General features: G+C 44.4%; 4 protein-coding genes across 9 annotated transcripts; 2 read left to right on the top strand and 2 right to left on the bottom strand.

The window, feature by feature from the left end:
- Positions 1-173: 173 nt before the first annotated feature.
- Positions 174-7,781, bottom strand: LOC6530986 (beta-glucuronidase). 4 transcript variants are annotated; one of them, XM_015197302.2, is made up of 9 exons: positions 7,521-7,781; positions 2,477-2,880; positions 2,018-2,330; positions 1,419-1,956; positions 1,214-1,357; positions 1,068-1,152; positions 835-1,011; positions 633-771; positions 174-566 (listed from the first exon to the last, which is right to left on the bottom strand). In XM_015197302.2, exons 1-9 carry the CDS (start codon positions 7,522-7,524, stop codon positions 400-402), a joined length of 1,971 nt encoding a protein of 656 aa, XP_015052788.1. In that variant the 5' UTR covers positions 7,525-7,781; the 3' UTR covers positions 174-399. The 4 variants fall into 4 exon arrangements, with proteins under 4 accessions (XP_015052788.1, XP_002091824.1, XP_015052789.1 ...); XM_002091788.3 differs by lacking the exon at positions 7,521-7,781 and adding an exon at positions 5,694-5,844; XM_015197303.2 differs by lacking the exon at positions 7,521-7,781 and adding an exon at positions 4,133-4,237 and having other exon boundaries at positions 2,477-2,826.
- Positions 7,782-8,119: 338 nt separating this feature from the next.
- On the top strand, positions 8,120-12,188 carry LOC6530985 (exostosin-3). Its single transcript, XM_002091787.3, has 3 exons — positions 8,120-8,444; positions 8,843-8,968; positions 9,029-12,188. The coding sequence occupies exons 1-3, from the start codon at positions 8,217-8,219 to the stop codon at positions 11,591-11,593; spliced, it is 2,919 nt and encodes a 972-aa protein (XP_002091823.1). The 5' UTR covers positions 8,120-8,216; the 3' UTR covers positions 11,594-12,188.
- Positions 12,189-12,587: 399 nt separating this feature from the next.
- Positions 12,588-15,599, bottom strand: LOC6530984 (ankyrin repeat domain-containing protein 13D). 2 transcript variants are annotated; one of them, XM_002091786.4, is made up of 7 exons: positions 15,386-15,598; positions 15,130-15,262; positions 14,757-15,071; positions 14,372-14,688; positions 14,150-14,245; positions 13,348-14,090; positions 12,588-12,904 (listed from the first exon to the last, which is right to left on the bottom strand). In XM_002091786.4, exons 1-7 carry the CDS (start codon positions 15,476-15,478, stop codon positions 12,688-12,690), a joined length of 1,914 nt encoding a protein of 637 aa, XP_002091822.2. In that variant the 5' UTR covers positions 15,479-15,598; the 3' UTR covers positions 12,588-12,687. The 2 variants fall into 2 exon arrangements, with proteins under 2 accessions (XP_002091822.2, XP_015052787.1); XM_015197301.3 differs by having other exon boundaries at positions 12,829-13,191; positions 15,386-15,599.
- A 209-nt stretch (positions 15,600-15,808) lies between these two features.
- Positions 15,809-19,707, top strand: LOC6530983 (lysophosphatidylserine lipase ABHD12). 2 transcript variants are annotated; one of them, XM_015196282.2, is made up of 6 exons: positions 15,809-15,967; positions 16,253-16,338; positions 16,661-16,694; positions 17,630-17,840; positions 18,185-18,303; positions 18,368-19,707. In XM_015196282.2, exons 4-6 carry the CDS (start codon positions 17,755-17,757, stop codon positions 19,396-19,398), a joined length of 1,236 nt encoding a protein of 411 aa, XP_015051768.1. In that variant the 5' UTR covers positions 15,809-15,967; positions 16,253-16,338; positions 16,661-16,694; positions 17,630-17,754; the 3' UTR covers positions 19,399-19,707. The 2 variants fall into 2 exon arrangements, with proteins under 2 accessions (XP_015051768.1, XP_015051769.1); XM_015196283.2 differs by lacking the exon at positions 17,630-17,840.
- Positions 19,708-19,799: the final 92 nt, after the last annotated feature.

The following is a 19,799-nucleotide window of genomic DNA, read 5'->3' as shown; positions in this document are numbered from 1 at the left end:
AACATTCTGCTAACAGCACAATCAGTAACATTCTGCTAACAGCACAATCAGTAACATTCTGCTTACAGCACAAGCATTAACATTCTGCTAGCTGATTTCCATCGTTAATTATCGATAGTTGCCCGGCAAACTTGCTGCTTTTCAAACCTTTTCTTCTATGAAAATATCCCAAGTTTGGTGTAGTAAATATAAATAATGCACTTTCATTTAATCTCTTAAACATACAAATACATACAAAAATACAATCAACTAGAGCTAACCATTTTATATTGTACAGGGCAATGCAGCGGAATGGAAATCGGGTCAAAATGCAAGTCCGAGATGCAGTTGACCAAGGATAAAGTTGTTCTTATTTACAGTGGCCGAATACTTGAGGCAGCATCCACGTGCTCCTAACTATTAGGATATAAGGTCGGCGATGTAGGTGAAGAGATCCTCCGGGAAGCTGCATTGGTCCAAATCTCTGCCCAGTGCAAAGTATCTTTTGCGGAGGAGATGGGCTGCCGCCTTGGGTTGGCGGGCGCGGGTGAAAACGCCCTTTTTATTGCCTCCCACGCGGGTGTAGCCTGAATAAAAAAAAAATATTGTTACTTTATGAATAAAATAACTATTTTAAAGTAACGGTCACTCACTTTGAGCTGTCTTAAAGTCGGCAAAGTTCCACACAAACTCGCCAATAAACCAGCCCTTTTTGCGCAGCTCATCGAAGGCCTTGAAATGGCGGGAAAACACCTCCGTCTGGAACTCCTCCGACCACACATAAGCAGGTTGCTGATGGGAAAACATGAAGGGATTAGTTAACTTAGCTTTAAGTCAAGAGAAAGGCATACTCACCATATGTAAGCCCTCCAGGGTATCCGCTCCATATTCAGACATGATGATGGGCTTGTTGTAACGTTTGTTCCAGGCGACGGCCTCGTCGATTACATTCTGGGTCACCATGTCCAGACGTCCGGCATTCGAGTACCAGGCATTGTACCGATTGAAGCTGATGATGTCCAGAGAGCGGCCCTGCAATGGAAGTAGTATATAATACAAGATCTGTAGGTCAGGCACTCTTTACCTACCGCCTTATCCTGGGTGTTTGGAACGGCAATGGCCGCCGTGATGGGCCGGGTTTTATCCAGAGAGCGCGTGTAGTTGGCCACCAGTCTGCAAGGATAAGGAATGGGATTAAACTGAGGACAATCGGAAAGAAGTTAGAAGTACCCACTCAAAGTACGAGTCCGCACCCACGCTACCAGTACGAGGTTCATTGGCAATGGACCACATCACCACACTGGGATGATTCCGATCCCGATGGATGAGCTGCTCGAGCGACGATTTGTGCTTGCCCAGCAGCTCCTGGCTGTAGTTTCTGAAAGTCGAAGATAACAGCATTAGTAATAAATCCCCTCGAGGTGTGTGAATAACTCAACTCCGTATCCACGCTGGGACATTCGTCGATGATCATGATGCCGTGCTCATCCGCAAACTGCATGGACTCCTCGGAGTAGGGATAGTGCGATGTGCGGTAGGCATTCGCTCCTATCCACTTGAGCAGATTGAAGTCGCGAACCATCAGTGCGTTGTCCAGGCCTTTACCCCTGATATCCGCATCTTCGTGTCGTCCAAATCCGCGGAAGTAAACGGGCTTGCCGTTGATCAGGAACTGCTGACTGTTCCAACTTAATGTGCGTACTCCCACTTTGAGTCGGTAGACATCTAGGAGCTCGTCGTTGGTCGCCAGCAGTTTGATCTCCAGCTGGTACAGATAACCAGGCTCTGGATGCATGAGGTAGGGCCACCAGGGCTTCACCTGGTTCACCTGCAACTTGCCGCCTAGTTTGCCGTCCGATGTGGCATTCGCCACCAGGACGCCTTCCTTATCGTACAAGTTGGCCTGAATGTGCAGCACATTATCCGCCTCATTGGCAGCGCTGCCATTCACGCTTACGCTGTAGAATACCTCACCAACTGAAAGTATTACAATATTATTATTATTAAAAAGTATAGAAATTCAATCGAAATAACCTACTGGTGGCATCCTTTGAAAGGTTTGTGGTGACCTCAACCTCCTCGATGAAAGTACGGGGCGTGGTGTAAAGATGCACGCTCCTGTGGATCCCCGCATAGTTGAAGAAGTCGAAGGTGTAGCTCTGCACAATGGTCATGCCACCATCGTTGGGCACTTCCGTGATCCTGCCCTGCGGCACTGTCGTCTGAATGAGGGCATTGTCGCACATCACGGTGATCCGATTCTCAGCTCCATAGCTCAGGAGATCTGTGACCTCCGCCTCGAAGGGCAGGTGACCCATTTCATGCTTCACCACCTTCTGGCCGTTTATCCACTGAAATGAAAGATTTCTCATTAACAATATAATTATATTAAAATGTGATTAAAATCCCATCATTGCATTCTTTTAGGCACCAGTAAGTACAAAATGAGACCTAATCATGCGATCTAATTGTATTAGGATATATTTGGAGTACCCACCACATATGCCTCGTAGTGAACACTACCGAAGCGCAGCCATATCCTCTGATCCTTCGCCCAGGATCGGGGCACAAAGAACTTGCGATCGTACCACACCGTGCCCACGTGATCCCGCAAGTTATCCGTGGTGATGTCGTTATAGGATGCGGGCACCGGCATGGGGATTGTGGGCCTGCTCTTGCTCAACTCCTTGGCATACCACTCATCCCGAACGCCCTGCGTGGGATTCGCCTGATCGGAGCGCACAAAGTTCCAGATCCCGTCCAGGGAACGCACCTCTCGCGTCTCCGATTCCCTGGGATACAGCATTCCGCGCGTTTGGGGCACCTCCTTGTTGACCAGGATCAGCGCTATGGAGAAGTGCAGGACATACAGGCCAGTGACCAGGGAGAAGAAGGAGAGAGCTGCGAATACATAGACGTACAGGGTGTAAAGAGCTTCGCTACTGGACACAAGTTTGGGTGATTACAGCGCACCGATAATGGGTGTGATAATTGTGCGTATCACATTTCTCAATTTACTGATATGGGAAAAAACTCGATTGCATAGAGTTATGTGCGTGGTAAGTGGCACAAGTGAATAATATTGAGTTTGTGTAGACATATTGTTTTTTTTTAGCCCTAAAACACAACTGGCTTGTTGAAGCCTTTCTAAATAATCAATGATAATAGTATACATTTCATTACTTTATTGGAAAGATAAGCCAGCTCAATTTACGAAAGTTATATCCGATTGTCTGCTTATCAGAGATAGCAAAAATACATATGTACATGAAAACATGTGCGTAAAGATAAGTCCAAAAGGAAATCATTGTACAAATAAACGTTTTATTATTATATTATAATACTCCTTATTTGTAGTTGCTAAATATAAATAAATAAAAACATTTTTGAACATGGTATGATAAGTTACCCCTTATTTTTATTTAAAGAACAAACATTTTTATTAAAAGACCCATTGAACACTGCAAGAAAATATTATGCTTCAGCAAATTCTGGTCAAAAATGACATTTAGCACACGCAACAAAATTAATGGCCAAATTGTACGCATATCTTATCTGCCTTTCAATGGTCGTTCCCCCTTCTTTTATTACCCATACTAATTATACGAATTCATACGAATTATCCAATGTCACCTTTTGGTAACGGTACATACAGTAAACACCGCTGCGATATTCATACTCACTTGAACAATGGTTTCAGCCGAGTTTCAAAGTCGGCGGGCGAAACGAATCGGAACGAAGAGAATTGAAACAAAGGGAAACGGAAATGAAATTGGAATCTTTGCATTACAACAACACGATCAGGACAATGGACAAAGCAAAGTGGCAAACAATGCGAATGAGCGGCTCAAAGCAAAAGCACGAAACCGGAGAGCACGAGCTTTCAAGGAAAAACTTTCACTCTCTGTCTGTCTCTCTCTCTCTCTCTCCCAGTAAAGCTAGTACAAATACAGATGCATTTGCAATAATGTGTCATCGTTCTCTGCTTAGAATTCGTTTTTGTTTTTGTATTTATTCATGTTCTGCACTCGTTCGGCTTTTGTTTTGATTGCTTTTTTTATGCAAATGTCGAACGCATTGTTGGGCACTTTGTCTTGTTTGTTTTGCTAGTTAAACACGTTTTCCAAGAGGCAAAAAGGCAAGTGAGACGAACATTTCAGAAACCGCCACAATCCCATAATACGCATGCAAGCGAGAAGACCGAGAACTTTGCCCCGTTCTCTCACGTTCGCTGGTCGCCGGGAAACTACTTCCCCCATTTATTTATCGCATCTCACATGTTTTACCCTGTTAATCAGCTGTCTAATCGCAAAAGCTGTCTATGCTGGTAACGCAAGAAAAGCTCCAGGAAAAGCTCCCCCTGAGATCGATAGGCCGTCGATGGCTCGATTTGTTTACCGTTAGATAGCCAGTAATTATTCTAGTTTTATAATAAAACTATTATCTTATTTTAGATGTTTAATTAATGATAACCATACATATATTTAAAACTTACACCTTTTCTAATAATCTTTTCGATAAAACATCTTTTATGTTTTAAATCATGAGTAAAATTCTTAATTTTTGTATAATGAAGATAATTTATCCTATCCGAAAATTGTTCTAGCACTATTTTTTTTAATTAAACACCAAATTCGAATTCACAATAGAAACGTTGCTTATCATGAAACAAGTAGCATGAAGAGATATAAAACAATATTTTTTTTGCATGCAATTTGCACAAAAACATGCGTCAAAATCATGCAAAGTTTCTTTTATATTGATTTGTTCTCTTACCAATCGCGATCAAAGATAATCCTCCCATAATAATGTTCCCTCTATTTTTTATGTATATAATTTATGTATATAATTTAGTTACTTCCGCTCTCCTTTCTATAAGTCAGGTTAGTTAAGATACAAGTTAATTACCAAAAATAGTCTTAATTTGGTTTTTCTTAATAACAATTACTATTATTAATAAAAACAATGAAATATAAAATAAATATATTTTTATCTGAAATTCGAAATTATGAATCCAACCACTAAGGCTACTATTTCAATTATTTCATATGAAGAACCAATTTATGAATCATCAGTTTTAATTTTTGAATACATAAGTCGACTTATGCATGCTTCAAATATTTCAATATATGTCTACAAAAAAAAAAGAAACCTATTACTAATTTGTACTTCCTGTTAATACAATTTTTCAGTCTCAACTAACCCTTTAAAAGTTAAAAAACAAAAAAAATCTTTGTTGATTTGTACTTCTAGCTACACTTTCGCACTTGGTTTTTAAATAGGTAAAATTAACATATTTTTGGCACTGTTTATACTTTGTCACACAATTGGGAACACTTGGCTTACACATGGCGATTGGCAATCACTGTGCTCCTGCGAATCGACACCCACTGATTCGACGACACACCGAACTCGACTAAGGTTGCACCTGCGCCGCGTGGGGCTTTTAAGGCCCCCAAACCTCCAAAAGCCCCCAGCAATCCGGCCATCCAGCCATCCAGCGAAACTTCAGATATTAAAATGCCCGCCACAGCGGGCGATGCACCGTTACGCACATATCACTCGAAAGGAGGCCACCAGACGCTCCTCACCACTGCACACCACATAGCAAACCACAACACACCAACCGAACCCAACTGATCCAATCCAATCCGAGCCAGAAACATATATGAGCAGAACCGGTGCAGGGCCAACCAACAACGACAAGTGCTTACCCCAAATTTCATACTTGCGACACGTGAGACGGATCCTCAAATGCATGTTGGCATTTACTGGATTCGTCTTGGGATTCGCCAACTATCCGCAACTATCCGTTTGTGCCACAAAGTGCCGGTTTCTTGCGGCTACGTTCGGCGCCGCGGGGTAACTGAATCCGATTCCGTATCGGAATCGGAATACAAGTCCGGATCCGCGGAAGCCCATGGCGGATGTGCCATTAGTGGGCAAGGCAATTGCGAGCGACCGCTTGCCAGCGCCAAAGGTCGTAGGGTTGGGGCTTCGGGGGTTAACGGGGACAGGGGTCTGCGGGGGTTAGCTATAGGAAGACACGCACCGCCAGTGCACTGAATGTGCCCCTAATTAAGCCCACCCCCCCGGAACACCGCTCATCCCCGATAAGCCGCCGGCGAAGCCGCTTGTTCCAAATCCGGAGCACTCGACACGTCATTCGGTCATACAGTCTGGCTTTTAGAACTTATATTCCAAGTTCCCCATGGATTATGACTTTCAATTTGTCCCAAAGCCATAGTTCAAAATCCCCAATGCTTTGACTTCTACATCTGATAAGGTCGATGAGCACTTAATATACAATTAAACAACAAATCTGTAGAACATATAAATAATTTACAGTAAAAATTTCACAAATTCCCATCAGCTAAATTCACTACATGTTCAATAAAGCACAATGAAATATATATACATATATGTTTAATATATTAAGTACTTTACTGTATTAAGTACTTTACAATTGCTTTGAGTAAACTATGTCTTAGTCACGTTAGGCAGGCCTCACTGTAGCGACTTAAGGAGGGCGTTGGACTGTAAGGGTGGGCCTAGTTTCAATTAAGTGTTGCTGGTCTCGAACTGGAGTTTAATTACTCTTGATTGGGAACGAAATGCGGAAGTTTCTACTCCTCCACAAAAACAAGTTGACACACATTGATGGGTTTGGTTCTTAAACCATTTGGACTAGAAAGTATACCATGTGAATTGCTTTCCATAACTAAAGGTAACATATAAGCAAGTGTTATCTGTTGTATAGTTATTGTTCAAAATCATGTGTATAATTAGTACTAATCCCTTGCATCAATATTAGCTTAACCTACTGGGACCCAACAAAGGTTATCAACAACTAATAAGATTAGAACGTCACTGGCATTCCTGCTGCACTCACTGACTTATTAATATTAATGGCACACATAATGTTATTAATTAAATATATTTTTCTGCGAGGCTATAGACCTTTTAACAAAGGGGGTTATATCTAATCAAATTGACAGTGAATTTGGTTAGGGCTTAATCAATGAACAGAAATAGATAGCTGATTGACTTGTACATCATATTTATCTTCTGAAGCCTTAAATTGATATATGTATAGATTCAAATCTATAATTTATAAAATATGGCAATAAAGTTAAAAAATGTAGAATAGGTGATTTAGTTTCAAATATCAATGAATTTAAATTATTATTTCAATGGATCAATAGTATATATAGGAAATTTATTTGATTATTTAAAATGTCAAGGATGATGAGAATAAGCTGTTTTAGTGCGAAAGAGTAAGCTAAAAATAGAAAACTATCCAGTGACCACTATCAATGACCAATGGTGTGCACATAGAAAATCGCACCTCCATGTGCTAAGTGTTAGGGTATCGATGGAATGTACCCACGCCTGTTGCCAATTTCCTTTCGTTTGGCTTTCACTTTCAAGGCCCGGCCCACAAAAGCAGGCCCAAAGCAAAGAAAAGAATCAATGGGCCGGCCAAAGAAAGTGAAAATGTCACCGACAGTAAATATACATAAATGGATAGAGGCTTTTACCCATATTCGAGTATTTCGTGCAGGATTCCGGCGAATGATCGATGTAACTTTGCGACTATAATTAAAATCCGGAATTGGTTGTTTGTGCACTTAGGAACTATTTTCGTTTCTAATTAAAGCTCGAACACAAGGGGTCAACAATTGGCAGTCATTTCGCGGCTATTAATAATCGGTTCAAGTGTTTTGCCGGTAATTACAACCACAAACTATTTCAAACTAGAAACCGCGAGGCGAGGCAGACGCACCGCTGATTTGGATGCGACTAAAATCGCAAACACACTTTGCCAAGACAGCTCAAAAATGCGACTGCTGCGAGCTTTGAATCCGCTGTTAAAAGAAAACTGTTGCTTCGCTGTTAGCCACTGTTAGCTAATGTTGCTCTCTTGGGCGTCAATTTTAATATGTTACAGCCCCAGCAGTGATTGCTAAGATTACTCAGCAATAAATGAAAAACTGTACTTGTAAAACTTAAGATTAAAGATTTTTTTGAATATTATCATATTTGTACTTTTTTGAATAGTTCGATTTTGGCGGCCTGAGCGCTGCGGCCGATAAATATCGATGCGCCGATTGCATGCGTACTCCAAGCGGTGGCTGTGCAGCCCTGCAGCGCGTTGCCAACTAAACGGACTCCAATCGCGATAAAGTGTAAATAAATGAGATATTTTGGTGGAATCGCGAGCTGAAACTAATGCCATGCCACCGGCGTACGACCTCGGTCACTCCGGAGAGGCGTACCACCCCCTGGACACTGGCAGCGGCGGCGGCAAGGACGCCTGTGCCCCAAACTCATCCTCCGCCCAAAACCGCAACTCAATGGGATTCCGGACATCCTGGATGCGGCTCTTCCGCCGCTACAAACTGCCCATGGTGCTGCTGATGCTCCTGTTCCTCGTCTCCTGCCTGGCATACCGCATCCTTAGCGTAGGTATTCCGCATTCTCCATCTTTCGCATACCGGAAGTGAACTCCGGTGGAGATGGGCACTCGAATATCTGGAGCACCACACAGCGACTGTGATCATCATTCTAAAATTAAAGATAACACAAACATAAAACATGACACTTGTTGAATCAATAATAATTCCAGTATCTTGTACTTATGTTTAGAAGTTAGAAATATTTAGAAACTAAATATTTGAGTTTTCTTTATAAATTTACTTATGTAGGTCATTGTAGTTGTACAATCAATTATAAGACTCAAACAAAGAAGTTGTTGCTAGTCTTGCTTATCTCCTAACGTTATCAGTGTGTGTCAAATAAATGTACTTACCATAGATAATATTTTAAATATTGATCAACTGACAACTATCACATTTTCCAGGTGGAGCAAGATGCTCCGCCAATGGACATGCATCGTAGTTCACCGCTGCTGGATGCCTACGAAGATTTTAGCGCCATGAGAGCTGGAGATCTGAAAATGCGCATCGAGGAGATGGTGAGAATCAAGGTTAGTACCCAAAAACTCTTATATATACATAGCCAGCACCTTAAACTCCGTTTCATGCAGAGTACCGTGTCCGTGGAGCTGCGCGAATTGGAGTCCCGTCGCCAGAAGCTGCAATCGGACATTAGCCAGTACAACCAGAAGATCGAGGAGCTCAAACAGGAACTGCTAAGGGAGCAAACGGAACTGGAGCGTCTCAAGATCTCCGTGGAGCAGGCACAGGTGGCTCAGCGGGAGGCTGTGCAGCGAAACACACCGGATTTGGCCTTGCCACGCTCACTTTTACCGAACACACTGCCCAGAAAGAATAATCCCATCACTGGAGGAATGGCGGCCAGCTGCGAAATGCACAACTGCTTCAATCACTCCCGCTGCAGTCTAACCTCCGGATTTCCTGTTTACCTGTACGATCCAGATGAGCATAGCGTACAGCGAAAGGGTTACGATATCGATGGTTTCCTGAAGACGACTCTAAAGCAGACTTTGGGCTACAATGCTCATATAGTTAAGGATCCCAAGCACGCCTGCATATATCTAGTGCTGGTGGGAGAGGCGCTTCTTGAGCAAGATCTATTGCGAAACAATCGCTATGCGGCACAAGAGGCGGAGCATCAGCAGCCCTCAACGCCCACGCTTGAAAATGACTGCCCCGTGGACATGGAGAAGCTTTATAGTCTGCCATATTGGGGCGGCGATGGACGCAATCATGTGCTGCTCAACTTGGCGAGAAGAGATCTTACATCCCATCGTACGAATCCGCTCTACAAGCAGAACACCATGAGAGCTATTGTGGTGCAAAGTGCTTTTGAAAGAGAACAGTTCCGTCCGGGTTACGACCTTATTGTGCCCCCTATTCTGGGTCCTCCTGGAGGAGATGTGTGGCAGGAGTGCGCGGAAATGGTGCCCGCCAGAAGGAAGTACTTGCTTACCTACCAAGGAGAACTGCGGCCCAAACAGAACAGTTTGAATCCTTTGGATGCGTTTATTCTGGAGCACCTGGCGGACATGGCCAAGGGCGCTACCCAAGATCAGTTCGTTCTGCAGTTCCAGTGCGTGCCTGCGACGGAACAGCAGGAGGGTGATTCCTTGCCGGATTGGACGCTATGTGGCTCGGATTCCTCGCGCCGCCAGTTGCTTAAGGACTCTACCTTTTCTCTGATTTTACCCCCGCTGAATGGCAGAGTTTCTTCCACCCTAATGCTAGCTAGGATTTATGAAGCCCTCCGTACCGGAGCAGTGCCTGTTATCCTTGGAGCAGATGAGCTGCGTTTACCTTACGCCGAGACTGTGGATTGGAGAAGAACGGCTCTACTTCTTCCGAAAGCTCGTATCACAGAATTGCATTTCCTGCTGCGAGCAGTTCAGGATGCGGATTTACTGTTGCTGCGCCGTCAGGGACGACTCATCTGGGAGCGCTATTTGAGCTCTGTGCAGGCCACCGTAGATACAGTGATTGCCAGTTTGAGGGATCGCCTCGGCATCCCGCCCAGACCAGTGCCCTCAGTTATAGCGCAAAGTGTTTTCAACAGCACCTTTATACCCCTAAAATCCGATCCACCTGTCGGCTTGGATACGGAACCCGAAGAGTCATTGGGGCCTATAGAGCCACCCTATCCCAGTCCTGCCTTCCGGCGAAACTACACAATACTGCGTATGCAGGCGAAGGAAGCCTGGAACGATTGGTTAGATCCCTTCTACCTGTACCCGCAGTTGCCCTTCGATCCCGCGTTGCCTTCGGAAGCCAAGTTCATGGGCTCGCATACTGGCTTTCGTCCGATTGGCAAGGGACTAGGAGGAGCTGGAAAGGAATTCGGCGAGTCACTGGGTGGCAATTACCCCCGGGAACAGTTCACCATTGTCATGTTAACTTACGAAAGAGAACAAGTCCTAATGGATTCATTGGGCAGACTGTATGGACTGCCGTATCTGCACAAAGTTGTGGTAGTTTGGAACTCACCCAAGCCACCATTGGATGACCTAAGATGGCCGGATATTGGAGTACCAGTGGCCGTCCTTCGAGCACCTAGGAATTCCTTAAACAACCGATTTCTGCCTTTTGATGTCATTGAAACCGAGGCTGTGCTCTCTGTCGACGACGATGCCCATCTGCGTCATGACGAGATACTCTTTGGATTCCGTGTTTGGCGAGAGCATCGCGATAGAGTTGTAGGCTTCCCAGGACGTTACCACGCCTGGGATTTGGGTAATCCCAATGGTCAGTGGCACTACAACTCCAATTACAGCTGCGAACTGAGCATGGTGCTCACAGGAGCTGCGTTTGTACACAAGTACTACCTGTACCTATACACCTACCATCTGCCACAGGCGATTAGGGACAAAGTGGATGAGTACATGAACTGCGAGGACATTGCCATGAATTTCCTCGTATCCCACATAACTAGGAAGCCACCAGTCAAAGTAACCTCCAGGTGGACGTTCCGCTGCCCCGGTTGTCCCGTTTCCCTCAGCGAGGATGACACCCACTTCCAGGAGCGGCACAAGTGCATCAATTTCTTCAGCCGGGTGTTCGGCTATACGCCTCTGCTGAACACCCAGTACCGGGCGGACTCGATTCTCTTCAAGACGCGCATCCCGCACGACAAGCAAAAGTGCTTCAAGTACATCTAGTCGTACCACTGATCCAAGAACCCCTATTCCGACAAAGGCGGCCACTTCACTTACCTTAACGAGGTGATCACCAGCTGAATGACTTCTAGTTGTAAGTAAAACTTATCGGGCTCGTTTCGGTTTTCACATGTTTGTCTTTAGGAATTTATATCGTATATATGTATCAAAACCCAACCAATTCTATATCTTAACTCTATTATTTTAGAATGTTAACCAAAGGTGTGCAATACGGAATTATACACAAATTTTAAACAAACACTATTTAGGTAGAAAATCTAGTTACTCACTAATTACAAATCGAACAAATCGTTTAATCTGTGAAAACCCGAACAAGCCCATATGTATATACTCTAATTAGACATAAGTTACCTGCTGATAAGCCAATCGAGATAGCACAGCTTGCATATGACTGCTTATGTTACTGTTTTCAGAACTACACTTTTCTAGGAAGTAGCATTGAAACGTAGGCGCAATATCTTGAGTAGAAGAAACCAAATCAAATTTTGAGACTTCATTGTGTTTGCTTAACTAGCATAAGTTGTGTACCGATTTTGACTTGTATATAGTGCTTAATAAATATAATAAGTATAAAAAACGCCCGTTTTCATGATGATTATTTCATATATTTTCTTCATTTACACAAAAAGGTGTCAGCTTGCATGCGCATGATGTGAGTGTAGTATAGTATTGGTATAAATTACGGATAATGGTGATTAGTGGTTACAGATTAAGGACACGCACACATGTGGTTAACCAGTTGGATCGCATATAAGACATATCCCGGTCACGGTCACCACACGCACTTAATTTTAAGATAGTATCTGATAGATACCAGATACAATGCAAAAGCTACAACTACGAGGACTACTTTGGATACATGGTATATATAGGGTGGATCCTTCGGTTGCGAGTGGACGAGTTGAGACCAGGCGACGGCTTCCCGCTTGCGTCCCGCTTGTATCACAATTCAAAACAAGGACAGGGCGCAGAAGGATGCGTGGGTAACTTAAAGTACTCGGTATTATTTATACAACTTAGCCCGAAGGTTACACTAGAAATCAATATAACTTCAATTTGGAATTGCTGGTAGTATATTAGTGCTCTTGCAGACTGAGCTTCAGCGCCTGCTCGATCATCTCCTGCTCCTGCTGCCGCTCCAGTTCGAATTTTCTCTGCTCTTGCTGCGACAGTCGCATGGCCATGGCCAAATCGGGATCCACATACCGGAATCCTCCATCGTCGTCGTCCTCGGAGGCGGGCGAACCGCTTTGCAGATTCGCATGCGCGCCCAGCAATGATTCCTGCAGGACTCTGCAATTGATACAAGAAGAGGGCACAAGAACACACAAAGCTTGGATCAAAACTAGCAATACGAAAGGAGAAGGGAAATGGCTATTCAGCGCTACTTGAAGATCTTCTTCATGTAGCCCAAATCGTTTTTGAACTGCGCACCAGCCGAGGCGGATCGCCCACGTGTCTGCGGCTCCAGTTGGAGCTGCGAGTGGGGAAAGGACTGAGGTTGGTGCTTTGGGGAGGGCGAGTACCGCCCGTACTGCTGGCGATGGGGAGACAGTAAGTGCGAGGATAAGCGGTGGCCACTAGCGTTTACCATTGACAGGTGTTAGTTTTGGTTGTAAACCGAAATCATGCACAGTTTCAGCAAACAAACTCTTGCAGAATGACTAACATTAACATTAAGTAGCTTATAGACCATAAAAGTATTCTGCAAGAGCAAAAATATGCTAGGAACGTACCGTTGCAGCTGCTCGTCATCTTCTGGCAGGAGATCGGAGCCCACGACGTTTTGGCCCCTCAGCACTTCCCATATGTCCACCTTGTCGTCGTCCCGGGCGTCCACGCCACAGGCTCCGCTTGTTTCCACCAAACTCTGCTCAATGGCATACTGCAGCATGTCATCCTCATCGAGAGGAATTTGACGACGGACATCGCTGCCCCTGTTTGTGTAGTGAGCCGGGATATCGAAGCAGCGATCATCGACCAAACAAGTGACGCGATCCTGCTCCTGCAGCGTGGCCACGTGATCCACGGCCGTGGTTAAAGCAAATACATTTCCAAACGTAATACAGGCATTCAAAACATGGAAGAGTGGGATTTCCACCTTGACTGGAAAACCAGCAGGCAGCTGCATGGTGATAAAGTCTCTCAGCTTGGACACATGTGGACTGGCCATGGTGGACATGAGATCCAGGATGGGAAGCACTTGTTCCTGCAATCGAATGGGGTGCTCCTCGGCTAACCATAAGTTGGCTCTAAAACGCTGCACCTTTGTGCTCAGATTCTTGGGACCGCCAACATCCCTTCCGTGAAGATCAAACTCCTGAGTAAAATACTCCTCCGGGGTAACAGAAGACTTGGGTGTGCTGGTGCCCGACGCACAGGCGGAACTTCCGTTGCTATGATTTCCAGGAGCTGGTGAGTTTCGGCCACCATTTTCGACTCCGGCGTTGGAACCTTCTCCCAACCGGGGCGACGGTGACTAGAACAAAATATTGTTTAGTATTTCAGACAAAGTTGATAAACTGTTCGGAAACCTACGCGATCTTTGAGTGCCGCAGCGGCATCAGTGGGGGACACATAGTCCTCATCAGCAATTCCCAGCAGGCTATGGAGTGGTGTTCTTGCTGTTTTGTTCTAAAGCACAAAAACAGTGTACATTGTGTAATAAGGTTTATAATTAATTTTAGAATTTACGTGAGAAACAAAAAAAGAAACCCAAAGTTTCTTTTCACAATATGTTGCTATTTTAGGTTTTCTTACCTTGATCTGCTCCTCGCTAAGGTGATCCATTCGCGTCTTTGTAACGAACTCCACATTGCTGGCCCCGTACACCTTGCAGTTGTAGCCGTTGATCATCTCAGACTTCTCGCTACGCCAGCCCCATATGCCGCACTTGTTGCGCTCAAAGCTAATCTTGTCCATCTCGATGTTGTTTGTGATCACCGGGGCATTGAGACGCGCCCTCACAGTGCCCAAGGCTGGTGGAATGGCCACAATATCTCCGATATCGCTGCTCATCTCCTCCACCATGACTTCATTTGTATCGTGATCGATCTCGATCATCGTGGCAGTTTCTTCTACAAATAGGTAGTATAGGAATAATTTGGCGTTTATCTTAAAAATGGTTTTGTATATCTGAACTTACTGGCTCCCTTGAAAATGTAGGAGCGATTGCCCCGTTGCCAGGTGTTGTTGTCGAAGCCCAGCAGGGTGGTATCTATCCGGACGTTGGCTCCGCGCTTGTAGACCTTGTAGGTGTCGCTGGGACAGAGACGCGACATTAGAGGCACCCAGGAGGTGAACTCCCACTTCATCTCGATGTAAAAGTCGGGAGCATCTAGAAGATGCTGCAGCAGCTTAGGCACATGCGTCACCCGCTGGACATGGCGCTGGAGATCCCTGACTTCGATAATGGCCGTCAGTATGTCCACATCGCCGGTGCAGACAGCTTCCTGAACAACTAAGGGCGGATAGGCAATTAGTGGGGTTTGTTCTGGTGTTTGTCTTGGTTAACTTACTGGACCAGCCTTCGTGCTCATAGGTGGCATTGCATTTGGCCGCCAGAAGGCATTTAACGCATGGCAAATTGGCCAATCTCACAGCCAGCATCAGCGGCGTCCGGCCGCGGGGATCGATTTTCTCCTTGTCGTTCTGCAAGGTGACGGAATCGGTGAGTTTTATCGCAGTGCCATTTCCCCGTGCCCTGCTAATTCAATTAGCACCTGTCCCCGGCGGCCACACCCACCCCCATGGAGCACCACCTCCCCTTTTCACCTGGTCGATGGCCGCCTGCAGCTGCTCCAGTTCGTTGTGCCAGATGTGCCAGTGCAGCGGGTACTCCGCCTTGATCTCCTCGACGCTCCTCATCCTGGATCGGGATTTGCGCCGTCTGATCTGCGGCTAAATTGCCGATTCTTTTGTTTCTGTGCTGTGTGAAAAAAAAAACAAACTGTATGGGTGGAGGTCTGGTCACACTGTTTGTACTACACCGATTCCTGGTTAGAGATGGGAAGCGTAAAAAGCCGGCACAATATATCGTCAGGGATTTAATTCATAAGTTTATTTAATTATAGATAACAAGTTTATGTTTATTTAATTATATAGCTTGAATGGATTTAACAAATTTCCGAGTAAATATTGCCAAACTCCACCTGTATGGAAATCAATCAAGAAAACGCTTAGCATGTGCCATCACTTGGTGCATCTCTGGCTGTCATCGATAGTCAATAACAACATTGACAGCTGTTCGGTTGAAAATATTCCAGATCGCATTAATTGCTCCAGAAAATAGCGAAATAAACGTTTTCCAAGACCTCTTCCAAACCCAAAATAGGAAAAGTTGCTGGCGCGTGAGTGGTAAGCTTAAATAGGTCAATAGAGTTTATCCCCCAATACAACCCGTACACAAATTACATAAAAAATTGATGCGCCAGCTAAAAAAAGGGGGATTGTGGGTGTTCCATAATTGGTTAATGGGATTAGGTGGAGTGGGGAAAATAACTCCTCGCGCGATTTACTTTCCTTCCCTTTATTCACAAGTATAATAATAAGTTATGTTAAAACCGGTAGGTCTACCTCCCCGCGCCACGCCCTCCACTTAACTGAATTTTAATCAGTTTTCTATTAATTATTTCTTTTTAGGTCATCATGCTATTGGCGTAGAGAGAAATTTCCGATCGAATTTCGTACGCTGTTATTCACCTGACGACCTGAAGCTCTCTTTTCAAGTAAGAGCAATTGCCAATTTATTCGTTAATTGGCCACAAGTGCATGGCATTATTGCACTTATTAAGCAACAAAAAAATCGCCCACTTTGCAAGTAGTCAGTTTGCAAAGATTGTTTGCTCAGAGCGAAACGCGCTTATCCAACATTTAAAGTAAAAATACAGAAATTGCGATTAAGATTTGCAAACCGGAAACTATTTCCTCTTGCTTGATCCCCGATTACCGATAACAGATTGCAATTGTAAAGTTTGGCGCTTCTTTTGATTTCTCTCCTTATCATGATCGACTCATCAATGCTCTCTATATTTCATTTACTCTTTGCAGTTATGCTCTTCACGCGCCGGCGACTACTCAAGAGGTGTGTTTGTTTGTGTAACTGAGTGTTGTGTTCCCATATATATATATATACATTAATATATATATATTCGTATTTCCCCGATCCCTAATAACCGACCACCCGATGAATTTGCTTCCGTAGTTTTTGCTTCCCTACTTCCCCAGAAAAGTTACGGGCGTTTAAGAATTAGTCACGCTCGAGTAGCGCTCATATCTGATATCATTATACCGCCATTATCATTATTGTTGTGCTCCATGTCCAATAAGGTGGCTCGATTTTATTAATAAGTAATTCCGGGATGAGTGAAAGTGATCTTTGCGATACCGAAAGTGATTAAAAAATGTGCACCTAAACTAATACATTATTAGAATTTCAAATTACATATTTTCTTTCTTATCGCTTAACGATTGTATTATCTTTATGTTAATGCTCAAGCTTCGATAGGGTTCCAAATTTTTTGTAGATAATGAATCAAAAAACGGAAGTATGACATATAAAATAGTTTTTGCGGTCTCATCAACTCAGTTGATAGAAGTAAAGCGAAGTGAAAAGGTTTATAACTTGAAAATCAATATTAAACTTTAATTTTGAGTTAACTGGACTATTGTATTGATAGTTGTTTAAAATATCCTTGATTCGTAAGGGAAAGAATATATCCGAGGATTAATTTGGCATGCATTGTAGAGGAACCACCCTGGTGCCTGCCCTTTGCTTGCTCATAATAAATGTGTAGTCACCAGATCACCTAACCACTCACCCACATCGTCACTTTGTCAGTGTTTAACCCCTCTGGTGCAAAGGTCGCTATCCGGAGGAACAGCTATCGGGTCCGGTTCGGTGTTGCATGCGTCCCATCTGCTGATTCCGTCCAGCAAAATAAAAAACAACAAAAAACCAAGCCAAAACAATCTGAATTAACCAACAAACTTATTTATCTCTCTTTTCGCCCGGGAAAGCTCCGCACAAAAAAACGCACAACATCAGTAACATTCAGGGTTAAGTCGCTTTCCCCGATAGAAAATAATATCGCTAACTATATATTAAGCCGATAATACAGAACGGACGTAAAACATACAAAACAATGTACGAGATTCATAATTGCCTAAGGTCCGTTTTCTTTGCCACACTCATTCCCGGAACGATCCTACTTAGTTGGCTAACTGGTCTGTAAGTATCCACGCTCGATTCGATGTTGTGCGCTTGTTTTTACTACTTTTGTAGACTTAACCCGAAACCCATTCTTCTGATTTACAATCCGAACATCGTGACATCGACATTTCTTTCGCGGCTATTTGCCGGCTCTGTTCCGATTCCGCTTTTCCGTATATAATATATAAATCCGCTTTGCTTGCTACCCAATTGTATATACACATATCCCCTGATCCACGACGCTCACAGCCGCACCAGCTTGCTCGTCCTTTATGTTGTGTTGTCACTTAACGCTGTCGCCAGTCCCACCCCCTCAGCCACCCAGTCACCTTTCACCTCTCACCAATTGACATACTTCGCAGGGTGGGTCTGCGGTCGCTGCAAGCTTGTCTGCTGATCTTCTTCCTGATCTTCGTGCTTCTGCCGTTGATCTTTCGGTACTCCGTAACGTTTCAGCGCGGCATTCTATTCCTGACATTCAGTGAGTATCTAATGGAAGTATTTCGTTATTTCAATATTAATCGAATGTAAATTTCCTATTTTAGTTAAGTATCCCAAAGGACTTGATCTCACGAAGCCGGAGAGCGTGGGACTGTATGCCACACGGAACTTCTACATAACCGTAAAGGATCACGATCAGGACGAAGATGGAGTGCGAGTGGGCGTGTGGCACGTTCTGCCCAGCAATGCAGTGCGTCGTTTTAAACGCGAGCTGCGCGTGGAGGAGGCAGTGGCCCAGGACCCGGATCAGCAGCTGGATCATGCACCTGGCAACGAACGGGAGCTGAAGGAACTATCGCCAGCTATACGGTCTGAATTTCCCGTTGTGCTGCCGGAAAACGAGCAGCTCTTCTATGAGCGATTGCTGCGGATGCCAGGTGGCACTGTGGTGCTCTACCTTCACGGGAACACCGCCAGCCGAGGCAGCGGTCATCGGTCGGAGGTGTATAAGCTGCTAAGGAAGCTCAACTACCATGTGTTCTCCTTCGACTACAGAGGCTATGCCGACTCCGATTCCGTGCCTCCGACGGAGGAAGGCGTTGTGCGCGATGCCATGATGGTGTTTGAATACATAGCCAACACCACCTCCAATCCGATTGTGGTCTGGGGTCATTCCCTTGGCACCGGAGTGGCCACGCATCTGTGCGCCAAACTAGCCAGCCTACGGGAAAGGGCTCCCAGGGGAGTGATCCTCGAAAGCCCATTCACCAACATTCGGGATGAGATACGCATGCATCCGTTTGCCAAACTCTATAAAAATCTGCCCTGGTTCAATTTTACCATCTCGCAACCAATGTACGCCAATAAGCTGAGATTTGAGTCGGATGTTCATGTCCTGGAGTTCCGGCAACCAATCATGATCATCCATGCGGAGGACGACGTTGTCGTGCCGTTTAATCTGGGCTATCGTCTGTATAGGATCGCATTGGATGGAAGAAGTCGAACCTCGGGACCCGTTGAGTTCCATCGCTTTGGGGCGAGCCGAAAGTATGGACACAAATACCTCTGCCGTGCACCGGAATTGCCGGGACTGATCCAAAAGTTTGTGGAGAACTACCGCGATGCCGTATACTAGGTGCGATCAACTGGATATTAATTTATGTATTAGACGAATATTCTAATTTAATTTTTTACCGCAATCACTGACACGTTTCAAATTTTCCGCCCTGTGCAAGCAAATTAAAGCAGTTGAGGAACACGGACCATTTTTTGAGTTTTAAATTTTAGTACTGGGTCATAATTTTTGTAATATCAATACTTAAAATAGCTATTTGTGACTTGCCGGGATGATTCCTTTATTAATGTAACTAATATATATTAGGTGTCATCTGTAAGATATAGTATTCGTACCAAATGAATAAAATTCCCAACGATTTGATCTCCATACTTCTGTTTTTATTAAGGATCAATTAAGGATCGACTTTTAAAAGACTTGGTATGTTAATTTGCTTTCAAAATAAACAATTTAATCTCTTA

The sequence above is a fragment of the Drosophila yakuba genome, chromosome 2R (genome assembly GCF_016746365.2).
Source record: "Drosophila yakuba strain Tai18E2 chromosome 2R, Prin_Dyak_Tai18E2_2.1, whole genome shotgun sequence".
Taxonomy (NCBI): Eukaryota; Metazoa; Arthropoda; class Insecta; order Diptera; family Drosophilidae; genus Drosophila; species Drosophila yakuba.
Note: the sequence above shows the minus strand (reverse complement) of the source record. Positions and strands in the feature narration are given on the sequence as shown.

What these genes read in the sequence shown, in the direction of transcription:
- LOC6530986 (XM_002091788.3), bottom strand. Translation starts at nt 5,739, where the DNA reads ATGCATTTGAGGATCCGTCTCACGTGTCGCAAGTATGAAATTTGGG. An exon ending in TTCACTACGAGGCATATGTG is followed by an intron (nt 2,331 to 2,476) that starts GTGGGTACTCCA and finishes CTTTCATTTCAG; the next exon opens with TGGATAAACGGCCAGAAGGT. An exon ending in CAAACACCCAGGATAAGGCG is followed by an intron (nt 1,012 to 1,067) that starts GTAGGTAAAGAG and finishes CTTCCATTGCAG; the next exon opens with GGCCGCTCTCTGGACATCAT.
- LOC6530985 (XM_002091787.3), top strand. Translation starts at nt 8,217, where the DNA reads ATGCCACCGGCGTACGACCTCGGTCACTCCGGAGAGGCGTACCACCCC. An exon ending in TGGCATACCGCATCCTTAGC is followed by an intron (nt 8,445 to 8,842) that starts GTAGGTATTCCG and finishes CACATTTTCCAG; the next exon opens with GTGGAGCAAGATGCTCCGCC. An exon ending in AGGAGATGGTGAGAATCAAG is followed by an intron (nt 8,969 to 9,028) that starts GTTAGTACCCAA and finishes CGTTTCATGCAG; the next exon opens with AGTACCGTGTCCGTGGAGCT.
- LOC6530984 (XM_002091786.4), bottom strand. Translation starts at nt 15,478, where the DNA reads ATGAGGAGCGTCGAGGAGATCAAGGCGGAGTACCCGCTGCACTGGCAC. An exon ending in TGCAGGCGGCCATCGACCAG is followed by an intron (nt 15,263 to 15,385) that starts GTGAAAAGGGGA and finishes GTCACCTTGCAG; the next exon opens with AACGACAAGGAGAAAATCGA. An exon ending in TTAGCGAGGAGCAGATCAAG is followed by an intron (nt 14,246 to 14,371) that starts GTAAGAAAACCT and finishes TTTGTGCTTTAG; the next exon opens with AACAAAACAGCAAGAACACC.
- LOC6530983 (XM_015196282.2), top strand. Translation starts at nt 17,755, where the DNA reads ATGTACGAGATTCATAATTGCCTAAGGTCCGTTTTCTTTGCCACACTC. An exon ending in CTTAGTTGGCTAACTGGTCT is followed by an intron (nt 17,841 to 18,184) that starts GTAAGTATCCAC and finishes CATACTTCGCAG; the next exon opens with GGTGGGTCTGCGGTCGCTGC. An exon ending in CATTCTATTCCTGACATTCA is followed by an intron (nt 18,304 to 18,367) that starts GTGAGTATCTAA and finishes TTCCTATTTTAG; the next exon opens with TTAAGTATCCCAAAGGACTT.